This window comes from Anomaloglossus baeobatrachus, chromosome 6 (assembly GCF_048569485.1).
Source record: "Anomaloglossus baeobatrachus isolate aAnoBae1 chromosome 6, aAnoBae1.hap1, whole genome shotgun sequence".
NCBI lineage: Eukaryota > Metazoa > Chordata > Amphibia > Anura > Aromobatidae > Anomaloglossus > Anomaloglossus baeobatrachus.
The window spans coordinates 24,404,192-24,427,847 of NC_134358.1; the positions used below are offsets into that span (position 1 = coordinate 24,404,192).

Below are 23,656 nucleotides of genomic sequence, written 5' to 3' on the forward strand. Positions count from 1 at the left end.
GCCCTTAGAGAGCACACCGCCTGCAGAAGAGCATCGGCTCGGTCGGGATGTGGGGAAGTTCTGAAGAACCGAGGCGGAGGACGAGAACTGAACTCTATCCGGTACCCGTGAGACAAAATGTCTGTTACCCACCGGTCTTTGACCTGTGGCAGCCAAATGCCGCAAAAGCGGGAGAGCCTGCCACCGACCGAGGATGCGGAGAGAGGAGGCCGAAAGTCATGAGGCAGCCGGCTTGGAAGCGGTTCCTCCGGCTGCTTTCTTTGGGCGTGAGTGAGTCCGCCAGGAATCTGAGCTCCTCTGCTCCTTCTGAGTCCTTTTGGACGAGGAGAATTGGGCCCTGCCCGAACCTCGAAAGGACCGAAACCTCGACTGTCCCCTCCACTGTTGAGGTTTGCTTGATCTGGGCTGGGGTAAGGAAGAGTCCTTACCCTTGGACTGTTTAATGATTTCAGCCAATTGCTCACCAAACAGTCTGTCTTGAGATAATGGCAAACTGGTTAAGCATTTTTTGGAAGCAGAATCTGCTTTCCATTCCTTTAACCATAAGGCTCTGCGTAAAACCACAGAGTTGGCGGACGCCATTGACGTACGGCTGGTAGAGTCCAAGACCGCATTGATAGCGTAAGTCGCAAACGCAGACATTTGCGAGGTCAAGGACGCCACTTGCGGCACTGATGGACGTATGACAGAGTCCACCTGCGCCAGACCAGCTGAAATAGCTTGGAGTACCCACACGGCTGCGAATGCTGGAGCAAACGACGCGCCGATAGCTTCATAGACAGATTTCAACCAAAGGTCCATCTGTCTGTCATTGGCATCTTTAAGTGAAGCCCCATCTTCCACTGCAACTATGGATCTAGCCGCAAGCCTGGAGATTGGGGGGTCCACCTTTGGACACTGGGTCCAGCGTTTGACCACGTCAGGGGGAAAGGGATAACGTGTATCCTTAAGACGTTTGGAGAAACGCTTATCTGGATAAGCATGGTGTTTCTGGACTGCTTCTCTGAAGTCAGCGTGGTCCAGAAAAGTACTCAATTTACGTTTGGGATACCTGAAATGGAATTTCTCCTGCTGTGCTGCTGCCTCCTCCGCTGGAGGAGAAATATCCAGCAGTCTATTGATGGCCGCTATAAGATCATTCACCATGGCGTCACCATCAGGGGTATCCAGGTTGAGAGCAGTCTCAGGATTAGACTCCTGATCACCTAGCTCGGTCTCATCATACAGAGAATCCTCTCGCTGAGACCCTGACCAGCGTGATGACGCCGAGGGTCTCTCCCAGCGAGCTCGCTTAGGCTGCCTGGGACTGTCGTCCGAGTCAGAGCCTTCAGCCTGTGATGCCTGGGACCCCCTTGGAGCACGGATTAGTTCCAACTGAGGGGGACCGGGGAACATTGAATCAGCAGTGCCCATGGTCTGAGTGACCGGCCTGGACTGCAAAGTTTCTAGAATTTTTGTCATAGTCACAGACATTTTATCAGCAAAAACTGCAAGCTCTGTCCCCGTCACCGGGGCAGGTTTCACAGGCGTCTCTGCCTGGGCCACTACTAGCATAGACTCCGGCTGACGAAGTGGCACAGGGACCGAACATTGCACACAATGGGGGTCAGTGGAACCTGCCGGTAGATCAGCCCCACATGCGGTACAGGCAGCATATAAAGCCTGTGCCTTGGCACCCTTGCTTTTTGCGGATGACATGCTGTTGTCTCCTCAGAGCAATATAGGGGTATAAGCCAAGAAGCGACCGTACAGTGCAATATATAGGTACAGACAAAAGTACACAAAACAACACTGTGGCACTAGTGGGGTCAGCACCTAGGTGCTGCTTACCGCCCGCTTAACAGCGGGTGTGTGGTCGCCAGAATCCCCTGTCTGGGTCTCCCAGGGCTATGTCCGTTCTCCAGCTCAGACTGCGTGCAGGAATGGCTGCCGGCGTCCTGTGAAGAGGGGCGGGCCGTGGGCGTGCTGCAGACAAAGAGCGGGAAACTGGCGTCCCACTGTGCCCAGTGAGAGGGCTGGAGTATGTAAATAAGACTCCAGCCCTCGGCGCTGACTATTGTACAGCGTCTCTCCCCTTCCCTGACTGACAGGGCTGGGGGCGGGAACGAAACGTAACTAGGCCGCAGAAGCCGGGGACTAGATTTATAAGCGCTGCCGTCGTAAAAGCACGGTCGGCGCGAAGTCCCCGGCGCACCACAAGTCTCAGCCGCGCCGCAGTCTCCGGGGGCGGCCGGCGCGGTAGTTCCCCACACATAAACTCACTCAGCTAAGCTGCAGTGAGTATAACCCAAGCGCGCAGCGCTACTGTCCCCGGCGCACTAGAACACCCAGCAACGCTGGAGTGTGTCTGCGCCTGTCTGTACGGGGACACAGAGTACCTGAATGTTGCAGGGCCTTGTCCCTGACGGTACCCAGCTCCGTATCCAGCAGGATCTCCGGGTCTGTGGATGGAGCCCGGCCTCAGAGCCTGGAGGCCGGTAAGATCCCACTTCACCAGAGCCCTCAGGGGGATGGGGAAGGAAAACAGCATGTGGGCTCCAGCCTCCGTACCCGCAATGGGTACCTCAACCTTAACAAACACCGCCAACAAGAGTGGGGTAAGAAGGGAGCATGCTGGGGGCCCCTAGTATGGGCCCTCTTTTCTTCCATCCGATATAGTCAGCAGCTACTGCTGACTAAACAGTGGAGCTATGCGTGGATGTCTGACCTCCTTCGCACAAAGCTTGAAAACTGAGCAGCCCGTGATCCCACGGGGGGTGTATAGCCAGAAGGGGAGGGGCCTTACACTTTTTAGTGTAATGCTTTGTGTGGCCTCCGGAGGCAGTAGCTATACACCCAATCGTCTGGGTCTCCCAATGGAGCGCCGAAGAAAATATAGATCTCTTTTTTTAATAAAATTAGAAGTTGTATAAAATAATGACAAAAAAAAATTATTGAACACACTTACTGAAATGAAGTGCTTTCTGCAAAAGAATTTGTGATGAAGCTTCAAGATGCCTCCTGTTTGGAGAAACTAGTCACCTGCATTGCTCAGGTGGGATTTGGCGCCATTCTACCACACAAACACTCTTCACATCCGTCAGGTCCCGGCTCCTATGAACTCAGATTTAGGTCCTTCCAGACATTTTCTATTGGATTCAGCTCCAGTGATCGGCTCGGCCCTTCTAGCAGATTTATTTTCTCTCCGATTTGGATCATTGTTTTGCTGAAATGTCCACCCTCGTTTCATCCTCAGATTTTGAGCAAGAATGTCTGGAATATTTCTCCAATCATCTTTCCTTGATTGACATGAAGTTTGCCAGTGCCGTATGCTGAAAAAAGCCCCATACCATGATGTTCTTAAAGCCACACGTATTGTGGTTGGCATTTTTAGGGCGCCTTTACTTTTAGCCTTCAAACATTGTGTATTATGGCATCAAAAGAGTTCAATTTTAGTTTCATCTAACCACACTATTCTTCCAGTATTTCACAGGCTTGGCTAAATGTTTGAGCAAACTTGAAACTCGCATTTGTTCAGCAATGTAGTATTGTGTGGTGAGCGAGCATACAGGCCATGGAGTTAGGGGTGCATTACATTTTCTTTGAACCAATTGTACCTGTTGATTCCAGGTCCTTCTGTAGCTCTCCACAGATCGTCCTTGGCTCTTGGACAACTCTTGTAATAATTCTTTTCTCTCCTGTCTGAAATGTTGCGGTGAGTGCCTGGTCGTGGCTGGTTTATAGTGAAATTATATGCTTTCAACTACTGGACTATGGCCCCAACCTTGCTCACTGGAACCTTCTGTAGTTTAGAAATTCTTCTTTAACCAACGCCATCAGTATGTTTTGCAACAATGTTGGAAAAGTTGAGACAGCTCACTGGTTTTACCCATCATGAGATGTTTCTTGTGTGGCAATTTTGTAATGAGACACCTTTTTATTGGACATCAGATTAACTAGTCGATATTTTCCCCTCAGCAGCAGGATTGCTTTCTAATTACCAATAGATTTCAGCATTAGTCATGACTTCCCATAGCTTTTTGTCCCTCTACTCATGTGTTCAATACTTGTTTTCCTCTGTAATTTCTCCCCAACCCCCTACCCCCCCACCACCTTCATCTATGGTTTGATTCCTTTGCACAAGTGGAATGGAGTGTGTTTATATACATACAAATGGGACCTGCATTTACCCAAGAAAGAGAGGCTGACGCACTTCACTCAGCTAAAAGATGCCCAGGATGTGCATTGATTTGTATGGGAATTCTGATCTCTCTGCAAATATAGCCAAAAGTAACTGGATCTCGTTCTCAAAACAGATGCGGGTCCTATTAATGAAATCTGCACCTATTTGTTGAGAAAAAAAAAAAAAAAAGCTAGCACTAAATGTGCACTACAGCACTAAAAATTCCAACTGTACTTATTATAAATTTGAGATTTTTGGCAAAAAAATTGCAATTTCTTGAGCCGCCACTCCACGGCAAATCTCTATTGTGGCAGTCCTAACACTAAAATATTTTTATAAAATGTGCCAAACAGCCTCACATATGAAATAGTAGAACTGCTCTTAGCAGCACTCACCTGGTCTATTTCAATCCCGTACCCATGACTGAATCATGGCTGTGGGCGGGACAGGTCCAAGCAAATGCTGCATGAAGTAAATAGCATGTGGACAGGGCCCGATGACTGAATGTGAACAGTCACCAATCGCCAAAATCTAGACAGGTGGAATACATCCCAAATTGGGGTGCATAGAAGGTGGGGGTCAACCACCGACCAATTCAATGAAGAAAAAAAAAAATAAAAAGCTTTTGGCGGTTGGTGACTTCACATTCAGTCATCAGGCCCTGTCCACAGGCTATTTGCTTCATGCAGCATTTGCTTGGACCTGTCCCCGCCCACAGCCATGACTCAGTCATGGGTACGGGATTGAAATAGACCAGGTGAGTGCTGCTAAGAGCAGTTCTATTCATGTGAGGCCGTATGGCACATTTTATAAAAATATTTTAGTGTAGGACTGCCCCAAATGAGATTTGCCGTGACGTGGCAGCACAAGAAATTGCAATTTTTTGCCAAAAATCTCATTTTTATAAGTACAGTTTGGAATTTTTAGTGCTGAAGTGCACATTTAGGGCTGGCTTTGTTTTTTCTTCACACATTTGTGCCATATTCTTGTACAGATGTTATAAATGTATGAGATGTGAATACCACTTTACGTTCTCAACTAATTAAATGCTTGGAATTTGTGCTAAAAAGCTTATTAGTAAATTAATACAGTTAAAGGATGTGGTAGGGTTTTTTTTTTAACTGAATCACCAGGAACTATTTGGTAGAGAACGTATGAGCACGACGCTCACATATGGCAAAGAAGGCCTCCCCTGGTCAGACTGAACTCAGCGACCAACGCCTATGACTGTTTCATCTGTGAACAGGACCCAGTCCTGGAGTGGATGAATTACCCACCTCAGCGCTTACTCACCGGTTATTAGTGATCCGAGTGCTGCAATTACATAACCAACACTCAGATCATAGCAATTGTCCACTAAGCCATGAATCTAATTAAGTGTGATAGTCAGCAGTGCTGTGTACCTACCTATGTGAGATACTGTTCGTTGAGCTGTATTTTATCTTCTCACTAGAAATAGGCCCGATGCTATTGCATCGGGAGTGCGGTGTAATGAACATTATCTGTCTATGCTCAGTGGGGCTGGGGGCAGGCAGATCTGGTGAGGGGGGCGGGGCAGGCAGATCTGGTGAGGGGGGCGGGGCAGACAGATCTGGTGAGGGGGGCGGGGCAGACAGATCTGGTGAGGGGGGCGGGGCAGACAGATCTGGTGAGGGGGCGGGGCTGGGGGCATACAGATCTGGTGAGGGGGGCGGGGCTGGGGCATACAGATCTGGTGGGGGGGCGGGGCATACAGATCTGGTGGGGGGGCAGGGCTGGGGCATACAGATCTGGTGGGGGGCGGGGCTGGGGGCATACAGATCTGGTGGGGGGGCGAGGCTGGGGCATACAGATCTGGTGGGGGGGCGAGGCTGGGGCATACAGATCTGGTGGGGGGGCGGGGCTGGGGCATACAGATCTGGTGGGGGGCTGGGGGCATACAGATCTGGTGGGGGGCTGGGGGCATACAGATCTGGTGGGGGGGCGGGGCTGGGGCATACAGATCTGGTGGGGGGGGGGGCGGGGCTGGGGGCATACAGATCTGGTGGGGGGCTGGGGGCATACAGATCTGGTGGGGGGCTGGGGGCATACAGATCTGGTGGGGGGCTGGGGCATACAGATCTGGTGGGGGGCGGGGCATACAGATCTGGTGGGGGGCGGGGCATACAGATCTGGTGGGGGGCGGGGCATACAGATCTGGTGGGGGGGCGGGGCTGGGGGCATACAGATCGGGAAGGGGGGGGGGCACGTACAGCGCTGGACCCGGTGACGTTCATTGGTGCCAAGGCTCCTCTCCATCCAGTCTCCATCTGTGGGACAGGAGCTCAGGACGTTGCATTGTAGCTCCGCCCACGGGTGAACTTCCGTACAGAAGCCCAGCTGACAGCAGTGCACTCTGGGCTGCAGGTGCCGGGTTTAAAGCGCCGGAAGCCAGGGAAGTGTGGCTGCCACCGACCCATACATTAGCACCAGCACAGAGCTGTCAGAGCCGTTTGAAGTGGCACGCTCGGCTCTGCTCACATGGATAGGAGGGAGAGAAATCAAGACGGGAAGCATGACTCACGGCCCTGACAACGAGACACCGACCGCAGCTTCCGCTACTTGCGCACGCTTGGAAGCTACGGTAACGTGTATGTTCAAACTGCGCCTGCGCAACTGTACTGCGGTGCATGATGGTATAGGGTTACAGAAACTGACAATTATGTATGTAGATGTGATACTAACAGCTGAACTGAGGAATTACTGTGATCAGAAGTAATGATTTGACTGCGCAGATCTCTGTAACAGTGCCAAATAAGAGACTGCCAACTGTCCATGGCGACACTGTCCACATTTCATTATCACTTTGCAGTCCTCAACAAAATGAGACTATACTTCACTCGCGTTTATCCTTTTGCAAACACCCAGCAGGGGAGGGAATCAGTAATACACACACAAAGCAGACTCTGCCAACATTTACTACAGTCGTAATGTGAGCTACTTGTATACTAGGATTTCATTGGAAAATTTCAGCAACTGCAACTCCTCACCGGTTTGTAAAAGTTGAAAATTTCATACCTTAATTTTTCATATTTCATATCATTAAACATTTACATGTGTTAAAAACATATCTATATATTTTTCCCCCAGTGTTGAATTTTTTTAAATTTTTTATGACATTCCCTTTAATGATCTTACTTTCATTCTAGGCACTACTCGTCCACTGCGCGGCTCCCGATACATCGTGGTGGTATACTCGTCTAACTAAAAGAACATTTATATAGCATTCATCAATGTATATATCTATATTTTCTTAACTTAAATACTATATATGTAACTTGCAGCCGAGGTGGCTTATGTCGCTGTATATAGTATTTATACAGCAGTTGTTTATGTCTTCATATAATAATGCATGTATATACACTGACTACTGCTATATATATACTATATGCAGCGCTCTATTAGTCAGAGCCGACTAATAGCACTGTAGATGCTGAACTAGAAGTCCAGACCTGACTCCTGGGGAGCCGAGACACTTACATGATGAAAGTCATAAGTTTACTTAATTCTAATATTAAAAAAAAAAAAAAAATTCCCCATTATTTTTAACAAATTCTATTAAGAAAAGCATATTTTTTTTTGGGGGGGGGATAAAATTTAAAATAAAACAGATAGGGAGTTCCTTTAACTTTGGCTTTGTCCCATAGATTAACAGGACTGGGGACAGTCCTCCTAAAGCAATAACATATGCCAAAAAAACTCTCCCATGAACATTTCCTCATTGCCTGGTCTGTATTGATAAATCTGGCAATGAGAGGTTTTCCTTTCACACAAGCGTAGTATTTTCTGCAATACACAAATCTAATAAGCGAAGCAAAGCCAAGCCAAAACACGACAAGACACAGAAAAAGAGATCAAGAACCATGGAGATGTCTACCAAGGGAGCATTTGGCTCTTCCCATACCCTGCCTCCATAAAGAATTGAAGGAGGTTGAAGGACTCTGCCAGTGACATCGGTCATGTCGTCTTTCACCAAAATGCCAAACTCCCGGACAAAGGGATCAGTATTGAAGCTTGCACTGCGCATCTGAAGGAAACACAAAATGAGAAATATTACATTTCTGCCAATCGCAGTGACCACGCCACCGTACATTCACCAAAGACCCCCAAGCTCAGTCATATGTATATAAACTTAAAATTTTTAGTTATTTTATAGATCCATTTCACTCAAGGCCAAGTAAAACACCAGAAGCCCTGAGGATGCTGGCTGCAGAAGTGAAACATAGAAGCGCAATTTTTTTTTTTGCTCTGAACAACTTATTTATCAAATTTGAAGGGAGTCTTTTCAGTGAATTTATGCATGTAGGCAATGCCTAAGTGTAAAAAAAAACAAAACAAAAAAGCTTTCCGGCCCTTTCCAGGACCAGCTGTAAGTCTCCGCTACTACCCTGGTTTCTGAAGTCTGCTACAGCATTGAAATCATACTGACAGCGCTGCAGCCAATCACTGTCCATCTATATCATTAGGGCCGCTGAGTTCATTGATCGGATGCAGCTTCATCAATGTGACGTCGCTGCTGCATTCCAACAACAAAGCCCGGGGCAGTGGTGAAAACAAAACGCTGGGCCCTGGCAGGGAAGGAAACGCTGTTTTTGTTTTATTTTCAACACCTAACTGAACGTAGACATTTGCTTAAAGAAGACAAACCCTTTAATCCGCCAAGATCAAGTGGGAGTTTCCTCTTTTAAACACTGGTTCAGTGCCTCATCCCACCCAAAAAAAAAATAAAAAAATAACAATTTACCATGTCTAGTGAGTTACATTTATTCCTATTCATAAAGCCATAGTTAACCTGCAAAGATTTTTGAAAATAAAAAAAGTATTAAAAATACAAAAAAAAAGGCTATGCGAAATAACTATCCTAAAGGGCTTCAGTCAGGAGTGACTCAAACCCATTTTATTACATTTTTGCAATATGGTTAAAAAGTGAAGAGACTGTTAATCCATAAAGTACATACGGTAGATTACCAAACGAAGCAAGATTGCATATGTGAAATCGATACATGAGGGAATAGATACAAGATTTATATCACTGGTAAGAGTCTTGGGAATATTAAAGCCAAACATTATTGGTAGGAAAATAAAATACAAAAACACAAAAAACAAAAACTTACCAATTTACTGATCTCTTCTTGGCGGTCTGGAGCGGATCGGGCTGTGGCTCGAATCATAGTGGAGGTCTGATTGTCTGTCAGTTTTTTAATGCACCTTTGTCCCGCCACTATGTTGCATACCTAATGAGGGGGAAAAAAAAAAAAAAAAAAAAAATGAAAAATGTCTTAAACATGATTCATTTACATTTAAAAATGTTAATGCTTTAAATTATTTCTCTCCAAAGCACATAAAAACCAGCACCAATGTGAAGTCATTCTAAAGTTATTATTTACGGGAAACAATTATCCCCCTCTTGCGCAGTGCGCGTCTGAAACCGGCGAGTGAACACCCGGAAAAGAAGCCTGCCGCAATGCGCGCAGGATAGAATGAGCGACGGGGACGTCACTCATGTGACTCCATGGTATCACGCCCACAGGGGCGTGATACCACGGAAAGTAATCAGATGTCCATAGGGCAAGGCGCCGCCCATGGGACCAAATAGCCTGCTATTTACAAAGGAAATATGAAGGTAATAAAATGTTTATTACTTTCATATTATACAATTTTACAGCACAGGGATAGGTAGGGAGGTGTAATTAGGGCACACATGCATCTGCTGATAGGTCAGAACGCATATTCTAGGCGACAGGTTCCCTTTAATTTTTGGAAAACCATCTAAATGTGCTAACCTTACAGAAAATGCAAGGAAATTATATAGGTGGTATCTCACCCCCCTATAGAATATCTAAAATGTTCTAAAACTCCCCAGACACGTGCTGGAGATGTGGAGACCCCAACGCAGACATGTTACACATATGGTGGAATTGTAGTAATATTAGACTTCTGTGGGAAGTAATATATCATTTAACATCTCAGATTTGTAATGCACCAATAATGCTGACCACACAGCAGGCGCTGCTCGCCATTGATCTGGACTCATTCCCTTATGAGATCCGTAGAGTGATTGTACATATTGTGACAACAAGAATCAAAATTGCAAGTTTTTGGAAAAATCCCCAATGCGCTAAACTGTCCGAAATAATCTCACTGATTGATAACTATCAGAATTTTTTTTTTTAATTTTTTCATCTAATAACAGATCGCAATTTCATTAAAAAAAACTTGAACAATTGGTTGTCTTCCCGTTTAAATACTGTTATTAAATAACTTTGTAGAATTATATATAGAGAATGTGATTGGAAAATTAATGTAAGGTCACCACCCAACCCCCTCCCTAACTTATTGTCCATATGATGTAATATTTGACACATTTTGTTAATAAAAAGTATGGTTTAAAAAAAAAAAAAAAAAAAAACCTGAAGCTTACAGCATCAGACATTTGTCAGAGCATGTGCTGCAGGTACACACAAGACAGCGATTCCTGGACGCTCACCTCGAGAGGGAGATATGTATGCTTCTGCTCCTGCCCGACCTGTAAACATGGAAGATGGGGGTAGCGTAATACTAGTTTGTGTCTATCCTTGAAGTACTGTGCGACGGTGCACTCCACAGTCTGCCCGCTCTCTTGCTGGAGAGGGAATCTGCAAAACAGAAATGAAACGTAATCAGAGCACAAAAAAGTAATGTTATGTCCCTGAGCTTATTAATCCTATATGAGCAAAATCGACCAAAAAAAAATAAAAAAAAAACCTAGAAACAAAACTTACTTTTTTTTCAAGAAAAAAACTAAAAAGGAAACAAAGGGGGTCATAGAAAGAGGCTACAAGGTTATTCTTCAGACACCACATATTTTGGATTTGATGTTCACAAACGTTAGTAGTTTCACATCGTGCCATAATAGCAAGGAAGAGGGGGATCCTTACGTTTGATGACTTGCTGGCCGTCTTGTCACATTGCACACTCGATATTTTCTTTTCATTTGTCCACAGTGAGTAATTTCTACTTTTAAACCTAGGATAAGAAGAAACACAAATATACCCGGGTAATTTCAACTTCCAATCCACCATGCCCCCCGCCATGCTTTCAGACCCCGTAACTTGCCTTATACTCCACCACACAACTCCTAGGGGGTATCTTTGACGTAAACCACTATGGCCAGAATTCATCAAGACCAGCATTATTCATGCCAGTTTGACATTTATCGTTTACTTGTCATCGCCATGGTTACCAGCCACCTCAGTGGTGGCCAATCTAGTCTTCTAAGGGAAGGAGCGCAACCCTTAAGCTTTTTTTTTTGCTTTAAGCACAGCTCTGAATTTAGTGATTCGGTCAGCTTCAATGCGTCATCTGAAGCTGTAGAGAAGAGCGCAGGGGGCTAGGGAGCACAAACATGACGATGGTCCGAAATATCAGTCAGGAGCCCACCACCTCCTGGGCAAGGTGAAAACCATCATGCTGGGGAGTGGAAGTGGAGAAGGATACAACCTATTAAAACCGAAATGTGCTCAGGAAAACCCAGCATGCAATAGTGTGGAAGAGATAGGAGGAAGAGGGGGTTTAATGAAAGTGTGTAAGCACCCAAGGACAATTCGGCTTCCTAAGAACGGCAACCTCTTAGTAAATAAAGATTGTAGATTAAGACGGTCGTTCATTCCAATTATTAAAATTCTATTTACCTTTTATTTCTTTGGTAAACTTAACCCTTTGGGAATCAGTCAGAGGTTTCTGTTGCTCCTCAATGCTCTTGAAGTCCAGAACTTCACACATGAACTCTATTACCGGCTGTGCTTTGTAAAACGCTGTTGCAGACACTAGAGAATGAGAGGAACAGATCCATTGTCAAAAACATGACCCTCAATGCAGGCAACAAGAATTCCCGGCTATTTAGGTACTGACACATCTCATTAGTATAAACAAGGTCCTTACCTTGACTGCATATCTTCTATTCCCTTAAATAAAAGTTGTATGTTATACTAAACTTAAGCAGGATAAAATATTAACATATCTGCCCCCCATCATCGGTAAAATGACTTGACCATACTATTTCATATTTCATTTCATCAGTCTTTAATGCAACTAAATAGAAAGAATCAAGAACTTACCATCTATGTTGAGCATCATTTTCCATAGGGAAGGTCTAACAGACTGATGAAAGCCAAACCAAACTTCTCTACCTCCACCAAGTGGATTTGCACATCCTTCGGATGCAGTAAAGAACGAGCGGCCCACAGGCGTGTACCTAAGGAGCGCAAGGATCAGCAAATTAAATGGCGAGGAGATTGACAATTTAAAGATCAATAAAATACGTGCCACCAATTATGTACCAAACTCCGATTATACATACCTCATAGAGGGCAAATGTCTCATCACTACATCTAATGCCTGGATAGTCTCAAAAGGAACGCTGGGAAGACGCCCACTCAACGCGTCGTGCAATGCTTGTAAGCTCACGCAGGCCATCCATTTGATCGCTACCTTGAAGATGCGATCCTTCCCTTCCCCTGGCAGTGTAACTTCCAACTCCACCTGCAGTAATTCGCAATAACAAACACCAGATGATTCTTTCTGTTCACAGATCTTTCAAATTTATAGCAAAAGAAAAAGTTGCTATTGGAAAAAAAAATTGGTCACAGAAGATTACGACACAGATGAGTGTTTAATAAAAATGTGCACTGTACGGATGCTCACCTGATAAACTGGGTGGAAATTTATTCACTCAAAACGTTTCGCTCCCAAACACTACAGCTATATTAGATACTTACTTTCTCCCTGGTAATAGGAAGGGGCATTGCAGTGTAAAGGTTTTTCCTTCCATCAAACACAGGCTTTCTGTCTCCAAAGATTTGACCCTTAAAATGCAAAACCATGTGTTCCACTATTTCCCTGAGAGACAGAAGAGAAAGATTTTAGATAAGAAAACAAAAAAAAAAAACACCATGCTAAATAGACCAAGATGAGGTATACATGCACACAAGGTTAACACACCATACAGTTCAGGTGCTCCATAAACTTCAACAATTACTACACGACTAGATCCAGAGATGTCAGCATGAGCGAGCCAAAAGCTCCAACCTTTATCACCGGCATGGCTGGCGTTTTAATACATTGGTAACCTTTTTTTCTGATCTGGTGCAACATTGATGAACCAGCGATCAGCTTGAACCCCTTAAAGACCGGGTACATTTTCATTTTTGCAGATTCGTTCTTTTCCTCCCCTTCATACAAAAAAAGTCTCAACTTTTTTTTAATTTTCTGTCCACAGCCACATGAGGGCTTTTTTTGTGGTACAAAGTGTATATTTGAATGACACCCTCCATATATTATACCATGTACGATACTGGAAAGTGGGTAAACAAAATTACTGGGGATTCTGCTAATTGGTTAGTGTTGATTTTACAGTAAAATTGACCTGGCGATGTGATACTACAAATATACACATCTTTTGTTTTATTTATGGGTGGGTGGGGCCGGAAATTAAAAAAAATAAAATATAAAAATAAAAAATAACAACATTATAAATATAAATACTAATAATAATACTAATAATAATACTAATAATAATACTAATAATACTAATATTAATACTACTAATATTAATACTACTAATATTAATACTAATAATAATACTAATATTAATACTACTAATATTAATACTAATAATAATACTACTAATAATACTAATACTAATTTATTATTATTATTATTGTTATTTATTATTATATACTATTGATGTCATTTTGGGGTAGACATTTTGTTTGCCTCATTAAATTTCAGTGTGTTGCTATTGACAAAAAAGGGAATTTTGTTTACTTACCGTAAATTCCTTTTCTTCTAGCTCCTATTGGGAGACCCAGACAATTGGGTGTATAGCTTCTGCCTCCGGAGGCCACACAAAGTATTACACTTTAAAAAGTGTAACCCCTCCCCTCTGCTATACACCCTCCCGTGCATCACGGGCTCATCAGTTTTGGTGCCAAAGCAGGAAGGAGGAAACTTATAAACTGGTCTAAGGTAAATTCAATCCGAAGGATGTTCGGAGAACTGAAACCATGAACCAAAAGAACAATTCAACATGAACAACATGTGTACACAAAAGAACAACAGCCCGAAGGGAACAGGGGCGGGTGCTGGCTCTCCCAATAGGAGCTAGAAGAAAAGGAATTTACGGTAAGTAAACAAAATTCCCTTCTTTGTCGCTCCATTGGGAGACCCAGACAATTGGGACGTCCAAAAGCAATCCCTGGGTGGGTAAAAGAATACCTCGATAAAAAGAGGCGAAAAACGGCCCCCTCTTACAGGTGGGCAACTGCCGCCTGAAGGAGTCGCCTACCTAGGCTGGTATCTGCCGAATCATCGGCATGCACCTGATAGTGTTTCGTGAAAGTGTGCAGACTCGACCAGGTAGCCGCCTCACACACCTGCCGAGCCGTAGCCTGGTGTCGCAATGCCCAGGACACCGACGGCTCTGGTAGAATGGGCCTTCAGCCCTGCAGGAATCGGAAGCCTAAAAGAACGGTAGGCTTCAAGAATCGGTTCCTTGATCCACCGAGCCAAGGTTGACTTGAAAACCTGAAATCCCTTACTCTGGCCCGCGATAAAGGACAAGAGCGCATCAGACCGGCGCAGGGGCGCCGTGCGAGAAATGTAGAGCCGGAGTGCTCTAACCAGATCTAATAAATGCAAATACTTTTCACATTGGTGAACTGGATGCGGACCCAAAGAGGGTAAGACGATATCCTGATTGAGATGAAACAGGGATACCTTAGGGATAAAGTCCGGGACCGGACGTAGAACCACCCTATCCTGGTGAAACACCAGGAAGGGGGCTTTGCATGACAGCGCTGCCAGCTGAGACACTCTTCTGAGTGATGTGACTGCCACTAGGAAGGCCACCCTTTGCGAAAGGCGAGATAGAGAGATCCCGCATCGGTTCGAAAAGTGGCTTCTGAAGAGTCGTCAGCACCCTGTTGAGATCCGAGGGTGTTAACGGACGCTTGTAAGGTGGGACCGGAAAGCGCCGATACTTGTCCCTTGAGAGAGCCGAGAGACAAGCCCTTGTCCATTCCGGATTGAAGGAAAGAAGAAAAGTGGGCAAGGCAAACGGCCAGGGAGTAGAACCCTGATCAGAGCACCAGGATAAGAAGATCCTCCAAGTCCTGTGATAGATCTTGGCGGACGTTGGTTTCCTGGCCTGTCTCATGGTGGCAATGACATCTGGAGATATCCCTGATGACGCTAGGAGCCAGGACTCAAGGGCCACACAGTCAGGTTTAGAGCCGCAGAATTCAGAAGGAAATATGGCCCGTGAGGCAGCAAGTCTGGTCGGTCTGGGAGTGTCCACGGTTGACCCACCGTGAGGTGCCACAGATCCGGGTACCACGATCACCTCGGCCAGTCTGGAGCGACGAGGATGGCGCGGCGACAGTCTGATCTTGCGTAACACTCTGGGCAGTAGTGCCAGAGGAGGAAATACATAAGGCAGTCGAAACTGCGACCAGTCGTGAACTAGCGCGTCTGCCGCCAGAGCTCTATGATGCTTGGACCGAGCCATGAATGCCGGGACTTTGTTGTTGTGCCGAGACGCCATTAGATAGACGTCCGGCGTTCCCCAGCGGCAACAGATCTCTAGAACACGTCCGGGTGAAGAGACCATTCCCCTGCGTCCATGCCCTGGCGACTGAGAAAATCTGCTTTCCAGTTTTCTACACCTGGGATGTGAACTGCAGAGATGGTGGAGGCTGTGGCTTCCGCCCACAGCCGAATCCGCCGAACTGCTCGGAAGGCTTGACGACTGCGTGTGCCGCCCTGGTGGTTGATGTACGCAACCGCCGTGGCGTTGTCCGACTGAACTCGGATCTGCCTGCCCTCCAGCCATTGCTGGAACACCTTTAGGGCTAGATCCATTGCCCTTATCTCCAGAACATTGATCCGAGGGGAGGACTCTGTCGGAGTCCAGGTTCCCTGAGCCGAGTGGTGGAGGAAGACCGCTCCCCACCCTGACAGACTCGCGTCCGTCGTGACCACAGCCCCGGCTGGGGGCCGGAAGGATTTTTCCTTCGCCCAGGAAGTGGAAAGAAGACACCACCGAAGAGAGGTTTTGCTGCAAGGGAAAGAGACGTTCTTGTCTAGGGACGTCGACCTCCTGTCCCATTTGCGGTGTCCGATAGAATCGGACGCAGACGAAACTGCGCAAGGGAACTGCCTCCCTTGCTGCCACCATCTTCCTGAGACAGTGCATGAGGCGCCTCAAGGGGTGACTGGGCCCGAAGGAGAGATTGCACCCCTGTCTGTAGTGAACGCTGACTATGCAGCGGAAGCTTCACTATCGCTGAGAGAGTATGAAACTCCATCCCTAGGCAAGTCAGTGATTGGGTCGGTGTCAGTTTTGACCTTGGAAATTTGATGATCCACCCGAACCCCTGGAGAGTCTCCAGAGCAATGGTCAGGTTGTGTTGACATGCCACCCAGGAGGGTGTCTTGACTAGAAGATCGTCTAGGTAAGTGATCACCGAGTGGCCCTGAGTGTAGGACCGCCACCACTGCTGCCATGACCTTGGTGAAGACCCGTGGGGCTGTCGCCAGGCCGAATGGCAGTGCCACGAACTGAATTTGTTCATCCCTGATGGTGAAACGCAGAAAGCGTTGAAGCTCGGGTGCGATCAGTACATGGAGATAAGCATCCTTGATGTCAATTGATGCTAGGAAGTCTCCTTGTGACATCGAGGCTTCAGAGTGTTCACCGCCTGAAAAAGTGCATCGGCTCGCTCGGGGGGCGGAGATGTTTTGAAGAAACGAGTCGGAGGACGAGAGCTGAACTCTATCCTGTAACCGTGAGACAGAATGTCTCTCACCCATCGGTCTTGGACATGTGGCCACCAGGTGTCGCAAAAGCGGGAGAGCCTGCCACCGACCGAGGACGCGGTCTTGGTGAGGCCGAAGTCATGAGGAAGCCGCCTTGTGACTTAGACCGTCATGCAGAAGAGTTTCTCTAGCCCTCCTCTGACCTGTTGGACGTGGAGGAACGGAACTTTGCTGATGACCGAAATGACCGAAACCTTTGGACTGGGGCAAGGACGAGACCTTTCCCTTGGACTGTCTAGTAACTTCATCCAATTGTTCGCCAAACAAACGGTCGCCAGAAAATGGCAAACCGGTTAAGAACTTCTTGGAAGCAGAGCCTGCCTTCCATTCACGTAGCCACATGGCCCTGCAGACTGCCACCGAATTGGTGGATGCTACCGCTGTACGGCTCGCAGAGTCCATGAACAGCGTTCATGGCGTAGAACGAAAAAACCTACGCCTGAGAAGTGAAGGAGACAACCTGCGGGGCAGAGGTATATGCAACCGCAATAATCTCAGCCAGAGAAGCTGAGATAGCTTGGAGTGCCCTCACGGCTGCGAAGGCTGGAGCAAAAGATGCGACTATGGCTTCATAGATGGATTTCATCATAAGCTTTATTTGCCTGTCAGGGCATTCGTGAGAGATGGACATCTGCCACTAATACTACGGATCTAGCCGCCAGCCTAGAGACTGGAGAATCCACCCTGTGACACTGAGCCCAACCCTTAACAACGTCAGGGGGGGAAAGGGTAACGCGTGTCCATAAGGCGCTTAGTAAGCGCTTGTCCGTAAAGTTCTGTGCTTCTGGACGGCCCCTGTGGAGTTAGAGTGATCGAAACACGCACTCCTGATGAAGTCGGGGAAGGTTCCCAGCGGGCCCGCTTCTCACCATGGGATCTGGGTGTTACCCCAGGAGCCCCTTGTTGTACCGACCCAGAGGGACCCGGGAGCGATGACCTCACAGCTCCCTGGCCCTGTGTTATCGGTCTGGACTGCAAGGCTTCCAGTATCTTAGCAGACCCTCTGTCCATAGACTGAGTCCTGGAATGTGAAAGCTACTCAGAGATTTGCTGATTCCAACATGCAAACTCTGTCCCTGTCATCTGTGCAGTGGAACCCGGCGGTACCACCTGGCCGAGGGTCCCACCAGTGCCGGAGGCTCCGGCTGAGTGAGTGCCCTCGGGGCCAAGCATTGTACACAATGAGGGTATGTGGAACCTGCCTGTAATATGGTACAGGTTGCAAAATAAGCCAGTGCCTTGGCACCCTTACTCTTTAAGAGCAGACAACAGCATGTCGTCCGCAGAGTATTCAGTGAGGGTATACAGCCAAAAGCAAATAATGCTGCTGGACAGTGAGATCATATACCATATAAATAAACATATATATATATACACTGCGGCACCAAGGGGGGTCAGCACCTGAAAACTAGTGCCCCACAGTGCTCAGTGAGGGGGAAGGAGGATACCAATGTATGCTCCAGCCCTCCCTGCCGACGTCCAGTCGGCCGTCCCGTCGTTACCCCTGACTGGCAGGCCTGCGAACGGGAGTATATGGTACTAGGCCGCAAGAGCCGGGGACTAAATTTAAAAACGCGGCCGGCAAACATGGCGCGGTCGGCGCGGTAGTCCCAGTCTCACAAACCACTCAGCAACCGCTGCGGCATTTGTAACACAGATGCTGCATGCACCATCCCTCAGGGGACACAGAGTACCTTATGAAGCAGGGCTCTTCCCTGATGATGTCCAGTCTCCTGTCCGTCAGAATCCCCCAGGGGCTGCGGATGGAGCCCGGTCCCTGCATGGCGACCGGTTAGGATCCCCCTCTCCCAGAGCAGTGGGAAACCTTTGCAGATTCTGCGATCCTCCACCGGCAGAATTATAACAATGGCTGCCGGCGTTCCGAGGGGAGGAGAGAGCCGTGGGCGGCACCGCAAAAGTGCGGGAACCTGGTGGCCCATAGAGATCAGTGAGGGGGGCGGAGGACAGCGAAGTGTGCTCCAGCCCTCACTGTCGGCATCATACCGACCGTCCCGCCTTTCTCCCTGACTGGCAGGCTCAGGGGCGGGAGTTTAACACAGTAGGCCGCAAAAGCCGGGGACTAAAGTATAAACCGCGGCCGACAAACAGGCACGGTCGGCGCGGTAGTCCCAGACAAAAAATCCACACCGCAGTCGCAGCTGCGTCTGAGGCCAAGGTGCTTCATGCGCCGTCCCAACGGGGACACAGAGTACCTGTAGATGCAGGGCCATGTCCCTGACGATACTCCGTCTCCTGTCCAGCAGATTCCCCCAGGGGCTGCGGAGGGAGCCCGGTCCCAGTGGCTGGATGACCGGTTAGGATCCCACTTCCCCAGAGCCCCTAAGGGATGGGGAAGGAAAACTGCATGTGGCTCCTGCCTGTGTACCCGCAATGGGTACCTCAACCTTAACAACACCGCCGACCTGAGTGGGGTGAGAAGGGAGCATGCCGGGGGCCCTGTTAGGGGCCCTCTTTTCTTCCATCCGATATAATCAGCAGCTGCTGCTGACTAAAATGTGGAGCATTGTGTGCATGTGTGCCTCCTTCAACACAAAGCATAAAAACTGATGAGCCCGTGATGCACGGGAGGGTGTATAGCAGAGGGGAGGGGTTACACTTTTTAAAGTGTAATACTTTGTGTGGCCTCCGGAGGCAGAAGCTATACACCCAATTGTCTGGGTCTCCCAATGGAGCGACAAAGAAAAATGCAATTCAGGAGTTTTGGTTTTTTTTTCTTGCAACGTCGTTTACCGATCAGGTTAATTTCTTATATTTTGATAGATTGGGCTTTAACAGGAGCAGCAAGACCAAGTGTGTATTTTTTTATTTCTTAATTTTTTAATAGGGTAATCGGGGGGGTGAATTGAATTGAAGTTTTGTTTTTACTTTTCACTTTATTTGTTAAGTCTCCTTAGGAGACTTGAACCTGTGATCATCCTATCGCTTGTGAAATGTACAGTAATAACAGTATTGCTGTATATAGCAGAAATCCGGGTGTATGAACGCCGTCCACGGGCCGACATTCACAGGAGTATCGTGATGATAGACTGAGGTCTTCAATAGTCTGTCATAAGTTGTTAAGGGGGTTAATCTGTGGAATCAGGAGGTCAAGACATTGGTTGATCAGATCTAGAAAAGATCCAAGATGGCATGGCATTTCTATAACAGCATTAATACAATGGTTCGGGGCTTCCTGGGCAACCACAAGGTAGAAAACTGGAGCTGGCCTGCAGGATATCCCACAGAGTCCATATTTATTGAGGCTTACTTTGATTAATTCCAAGAAAACATGGCAGAGTACTCGAAAAAGCAGGATGGCCATTGGAAACTATATGGGGATTAAAGATCATTAATATGATTTGGTACCCCATACAGGTTGCATATTGTTAGCAGGACTTCTGACTAGAGTTTTTTGTTCATTGTATGAATGCTGACAAGGTACTGCCAAATCGTGCCTCGTTTAATTAAGCCAATATTACACGTTTCCTTGGTGGGTGTACGCTGGATTGTACAATACAGAAACAAAGAAACCACAAACCCCATCATCAGTCAATATAAAGCTTCTTACCTGTTCACTCTTCTGGGGCATTTCTCTGGCTTGATATCTATTTCATAATGATAAATCTCTATTTTGGGAATGTCCATTTCAAAAAAGTTGGCCTGCAGCTTGATAGTCCTTCCTGAGGTGCCAAAATCTGGCCTTGACGGTGGTTTGAAGGTATATGCTGGCATTGGGAGAGGGGGCGCGGGAGGTGGAGGCGCAAGCACTAGGAGAAAGAAGAATAGGACGGTCAATATCTTATTTGTTCCATCAATTTTCCTAATACAGGTAGAGATATACATTATATAAATATACATACAGAATAAAACCTGCACTTGCATTTATGGCAGCCAAGCCACACCTTGCATTGACTTCAGCTGCCGATAGCAGGCTATGCGCAGATATATATGGTAGAGTTGAGAAGGGCAGTATAAAATTCCTTTGTAAAATATATGGACAACTTCAATGACGAAAAAAAGGAAAAAAAAAAAAAAACCCAAAAGATAACCTACATAGATTGATGAAGTGGGGCCCCGCTAGTGGCAAACAGCGGAGGTTAACCACTTTGAACTATAGTATCAAGAAGAGTCTTCACCTAAAACAAGACCACTGTAGCAGCACTGACTGCAAAGAGATCCCAGAAATAGATGGGAACCCAAAAGCAAGTAGTAAGGGCAGGTTAGCCACGGGATTGAATGGATTTTTTTTATCAATGTGTCAGAAAATAATGTCTGTCATAGGCTGGTCAATAAGTAAAAATTAACCCCTTAGGCTAGGTTCTCACACTGCGTTTTTTTGACGCTGCGTTTGTGCGTTTTTTTGCGGCAAAAACCGCGCAAAAACGCACCCGCGTCAAAAAACGCAGCAAAAAACGCACGCGTTTTGGTGCGTGTTTTTGCTGCGTTTTTGCTCACTGCGTCTTTATGCGTTTATCAGTGAACCAAAAAAAAAAAAAAAAAAAAAAAAAGAGGTCTGATGTCATTTCCTTCTTCAATGTGTTCTTCATTCTCCACTAGTGTATGCAGAAGAGCAGACAGCTGCAGAACTACAAGGCTCAGCATCCTCCATCCAATAGTGTATGCAGGAGAGCAGACAGCAGCTGCAGAACTACAAGGCTCAGCATGCTCCATCCAGGACTGTATGCTTGAGGGAGAGTCAGGGGGAGCAGACCTACATGGCTCAGCATCCTCCATCCAATAGTGTATGCAGGAACTACAAGGCTCAGCATCCTCCATCCAGGTCTGTATGCTTGAGGGAGAGTCAGGGGGAGCAGACCTACAAGGCTCAGCATCCTCCATCCAATAGTGTATGCAGGAGAGCAGACAGCAGCTGTCGAACTACAAGGCTCAGCATCCACCTTCCAGGACTGTATGCAGGATTTCTTTGCCCCCCCCCAAACAAAAAAAATGACGTGGGCTTCGCCATATTTTTGTATGCTAGCCGGGTACAGCAGGCAGGTACGGGCTGCCCCCAACCCCCAGCTGCCTATTTGTACCCGGCTGGGAACCAAAAATATAGGGAAGCCCTTTTTTTTTTTTTATTTCATGAATTTCATGAAATTTAAAAAAAAAAAAAAAAAAAACAAAACACGTGAGCTTCGCTTAATTTTTTAGTCCAGCCGGGTACAACTAGGCAGCTGGGGATTGGAATCCACAGTGCAGGGTGCCCATGCTTTCTGGGCACCCCCGCTGTGAATTGCAGTCCCGCAGCCACCCCAGAAAATGGCGCTTTCATAGAAGCGCCATCTTCTGGCGCTGTATCCAACTCTTCCAGCTGCCCTGATGCCGGGTGGCTCGCTGGGTAATGGGGTTAGGGATAGCTGTATAGCTGGCCCTAAGCCCGAAATTCATGGTGTCACGCCAATATTAGACATGGCCCCCATGAATTTCAAGTAAAGATAAAAAAAAAAAAACAAACAGAAAAATATTTTTATTAGAAATAAAACAAACAATTAGTGACTCCATCTTTATTGAAATAAAGAACCCCTCTCCGCAGTAATCCTGGGTCAGGGTCCCGCGCCGTCCAATCCGAATCCAATATCATCTGATCAGTTTGCTGGAAGGCAGAGTGATCAGATGATGTGTCAGGTTCTAGGGGCTGAAGCACATCACACATCAGCTGATTGTATAAAAGCCATTTATACAATCAGCAGATGCATCGGTGCAAAAAAAAAAAAAAAAAAATACTCACTTATGTGCTGATTACAGTCAGCTCCTGGAGCGATGGGGCGGGAGTCTGATCCTGTCCGATCACTGCAGCAGCTGCCGGTAATCAGGGATGAAGTTTCCTGACGCATCCGCTGATAGCTTAAACCGGCCGGGCGCCCGCGTCACCGCGATACTTACGATCAGCTGATGCATCAGGTGACTGCATCAGGTGATCCATTGCCAGGTCCTGCATCCATCGGAGGTGTCTCGGCCGTCTGCACACAGCCGGAGCGGGGGTGGCGATACCGTGAGAGGAGATGGGAGCGGGCATGGCACCGGGAGGCTGCAGACATGAGAGTATAACTTTTTTTTTTCTACTGTTAACTTTTGTTTTCGAAGCCGCTTCCACCTCCCGCCCAGACATGGCGCCGCACACATGCACAGGACGGGAGGTGGACGCGGCGGTGACGGTACCGGGAGGATTCACGCTTCTGTGTTTACTGACACAAGGAATCCTCTTCCTGTACATGTCACTTTACTACCCACCTCCTGCGTTTATAGATGTGTTTTTGGTCTTAGAAACGCACCAAAACGCAGCTATTTGCGTTTCTCATTGCGTCTTTCAACATCCCATTGCACTCAATGGATGAAAAGCGCAGTGAAAAACGCGGGAATAATTGACATGCTGCGTTTTTGTGGCACCACAAAAACGCAGCTGAAAAAAAAAACGCTGTGTGCAGACAGCAAAAATGAAAACTCATTGACTTTGCTGGGGAAGCAAAGTCATGCAGTTTTCTGAGCAAAAATGCACCCGAAAACTGCGCAAAAACGCCGCGAAAAATGCACTGTGTGAACTTACCCTTACGCACACATGGCAGCTGCGGTTTGTGTACTGTGTGCACTGTGTGTTTTGGTCTGTCTTTTTGTGTACCC

The 23,656-nt window shown here is 47.0% G+C and overlaps 1 protein-coding gene across 1 annotated transcript in view; it reads right to left on the reverse strand.

Moving 5' to 3' along the window:
• Positions 1-20,794, reverse strand: part of AGO2 (argonaute RISC catalytic component 2) — a 117,839-nt gene extending 97,045 nt beyond the window's left edge. Inside the window, exons 1-9 of the mRNA XM_075316152.1 lie at positions 20,604-20,794; positions 12,937-13,057; positions 12,519-12,700; positions 12,277-12,413; positions 11,851-11,985; positions 11,098-11,185; positions 10,668-10,815; positions 9,295-9,414; positions 8,085-8,207 (exon numbers count right to left, since the gene is read on the reverse strand). Of these exons, the coding sequence (XP_075172267.1) occupies positions 8,085-8,207; positions 9,295-9,414; positions 10,668-10,815; positions 11,098-11,185; positions 11,851-11,985; positions 12,277-12,413; positions 12,519-12,700; positions 12,937-13,057; positions 20,604-20,767 (1,218 nt within the window). The 5' untranslated portion in view covers positions 20,768-20,794. The remainder of the gene's footprint in view (positions 1-8,084; positions 8,208-9,294; positions 9,415-10,667; positions 10,816-11,097; positions 11,186-11,850; positions 11,986-12,276; positions 12,414-12,518; positions 12,701-12,936; positions 13,058-20,603) is intronic.
• Between the last annotated feature and the right edge of the window lie 2,862 nt (positions 20,795-23,656).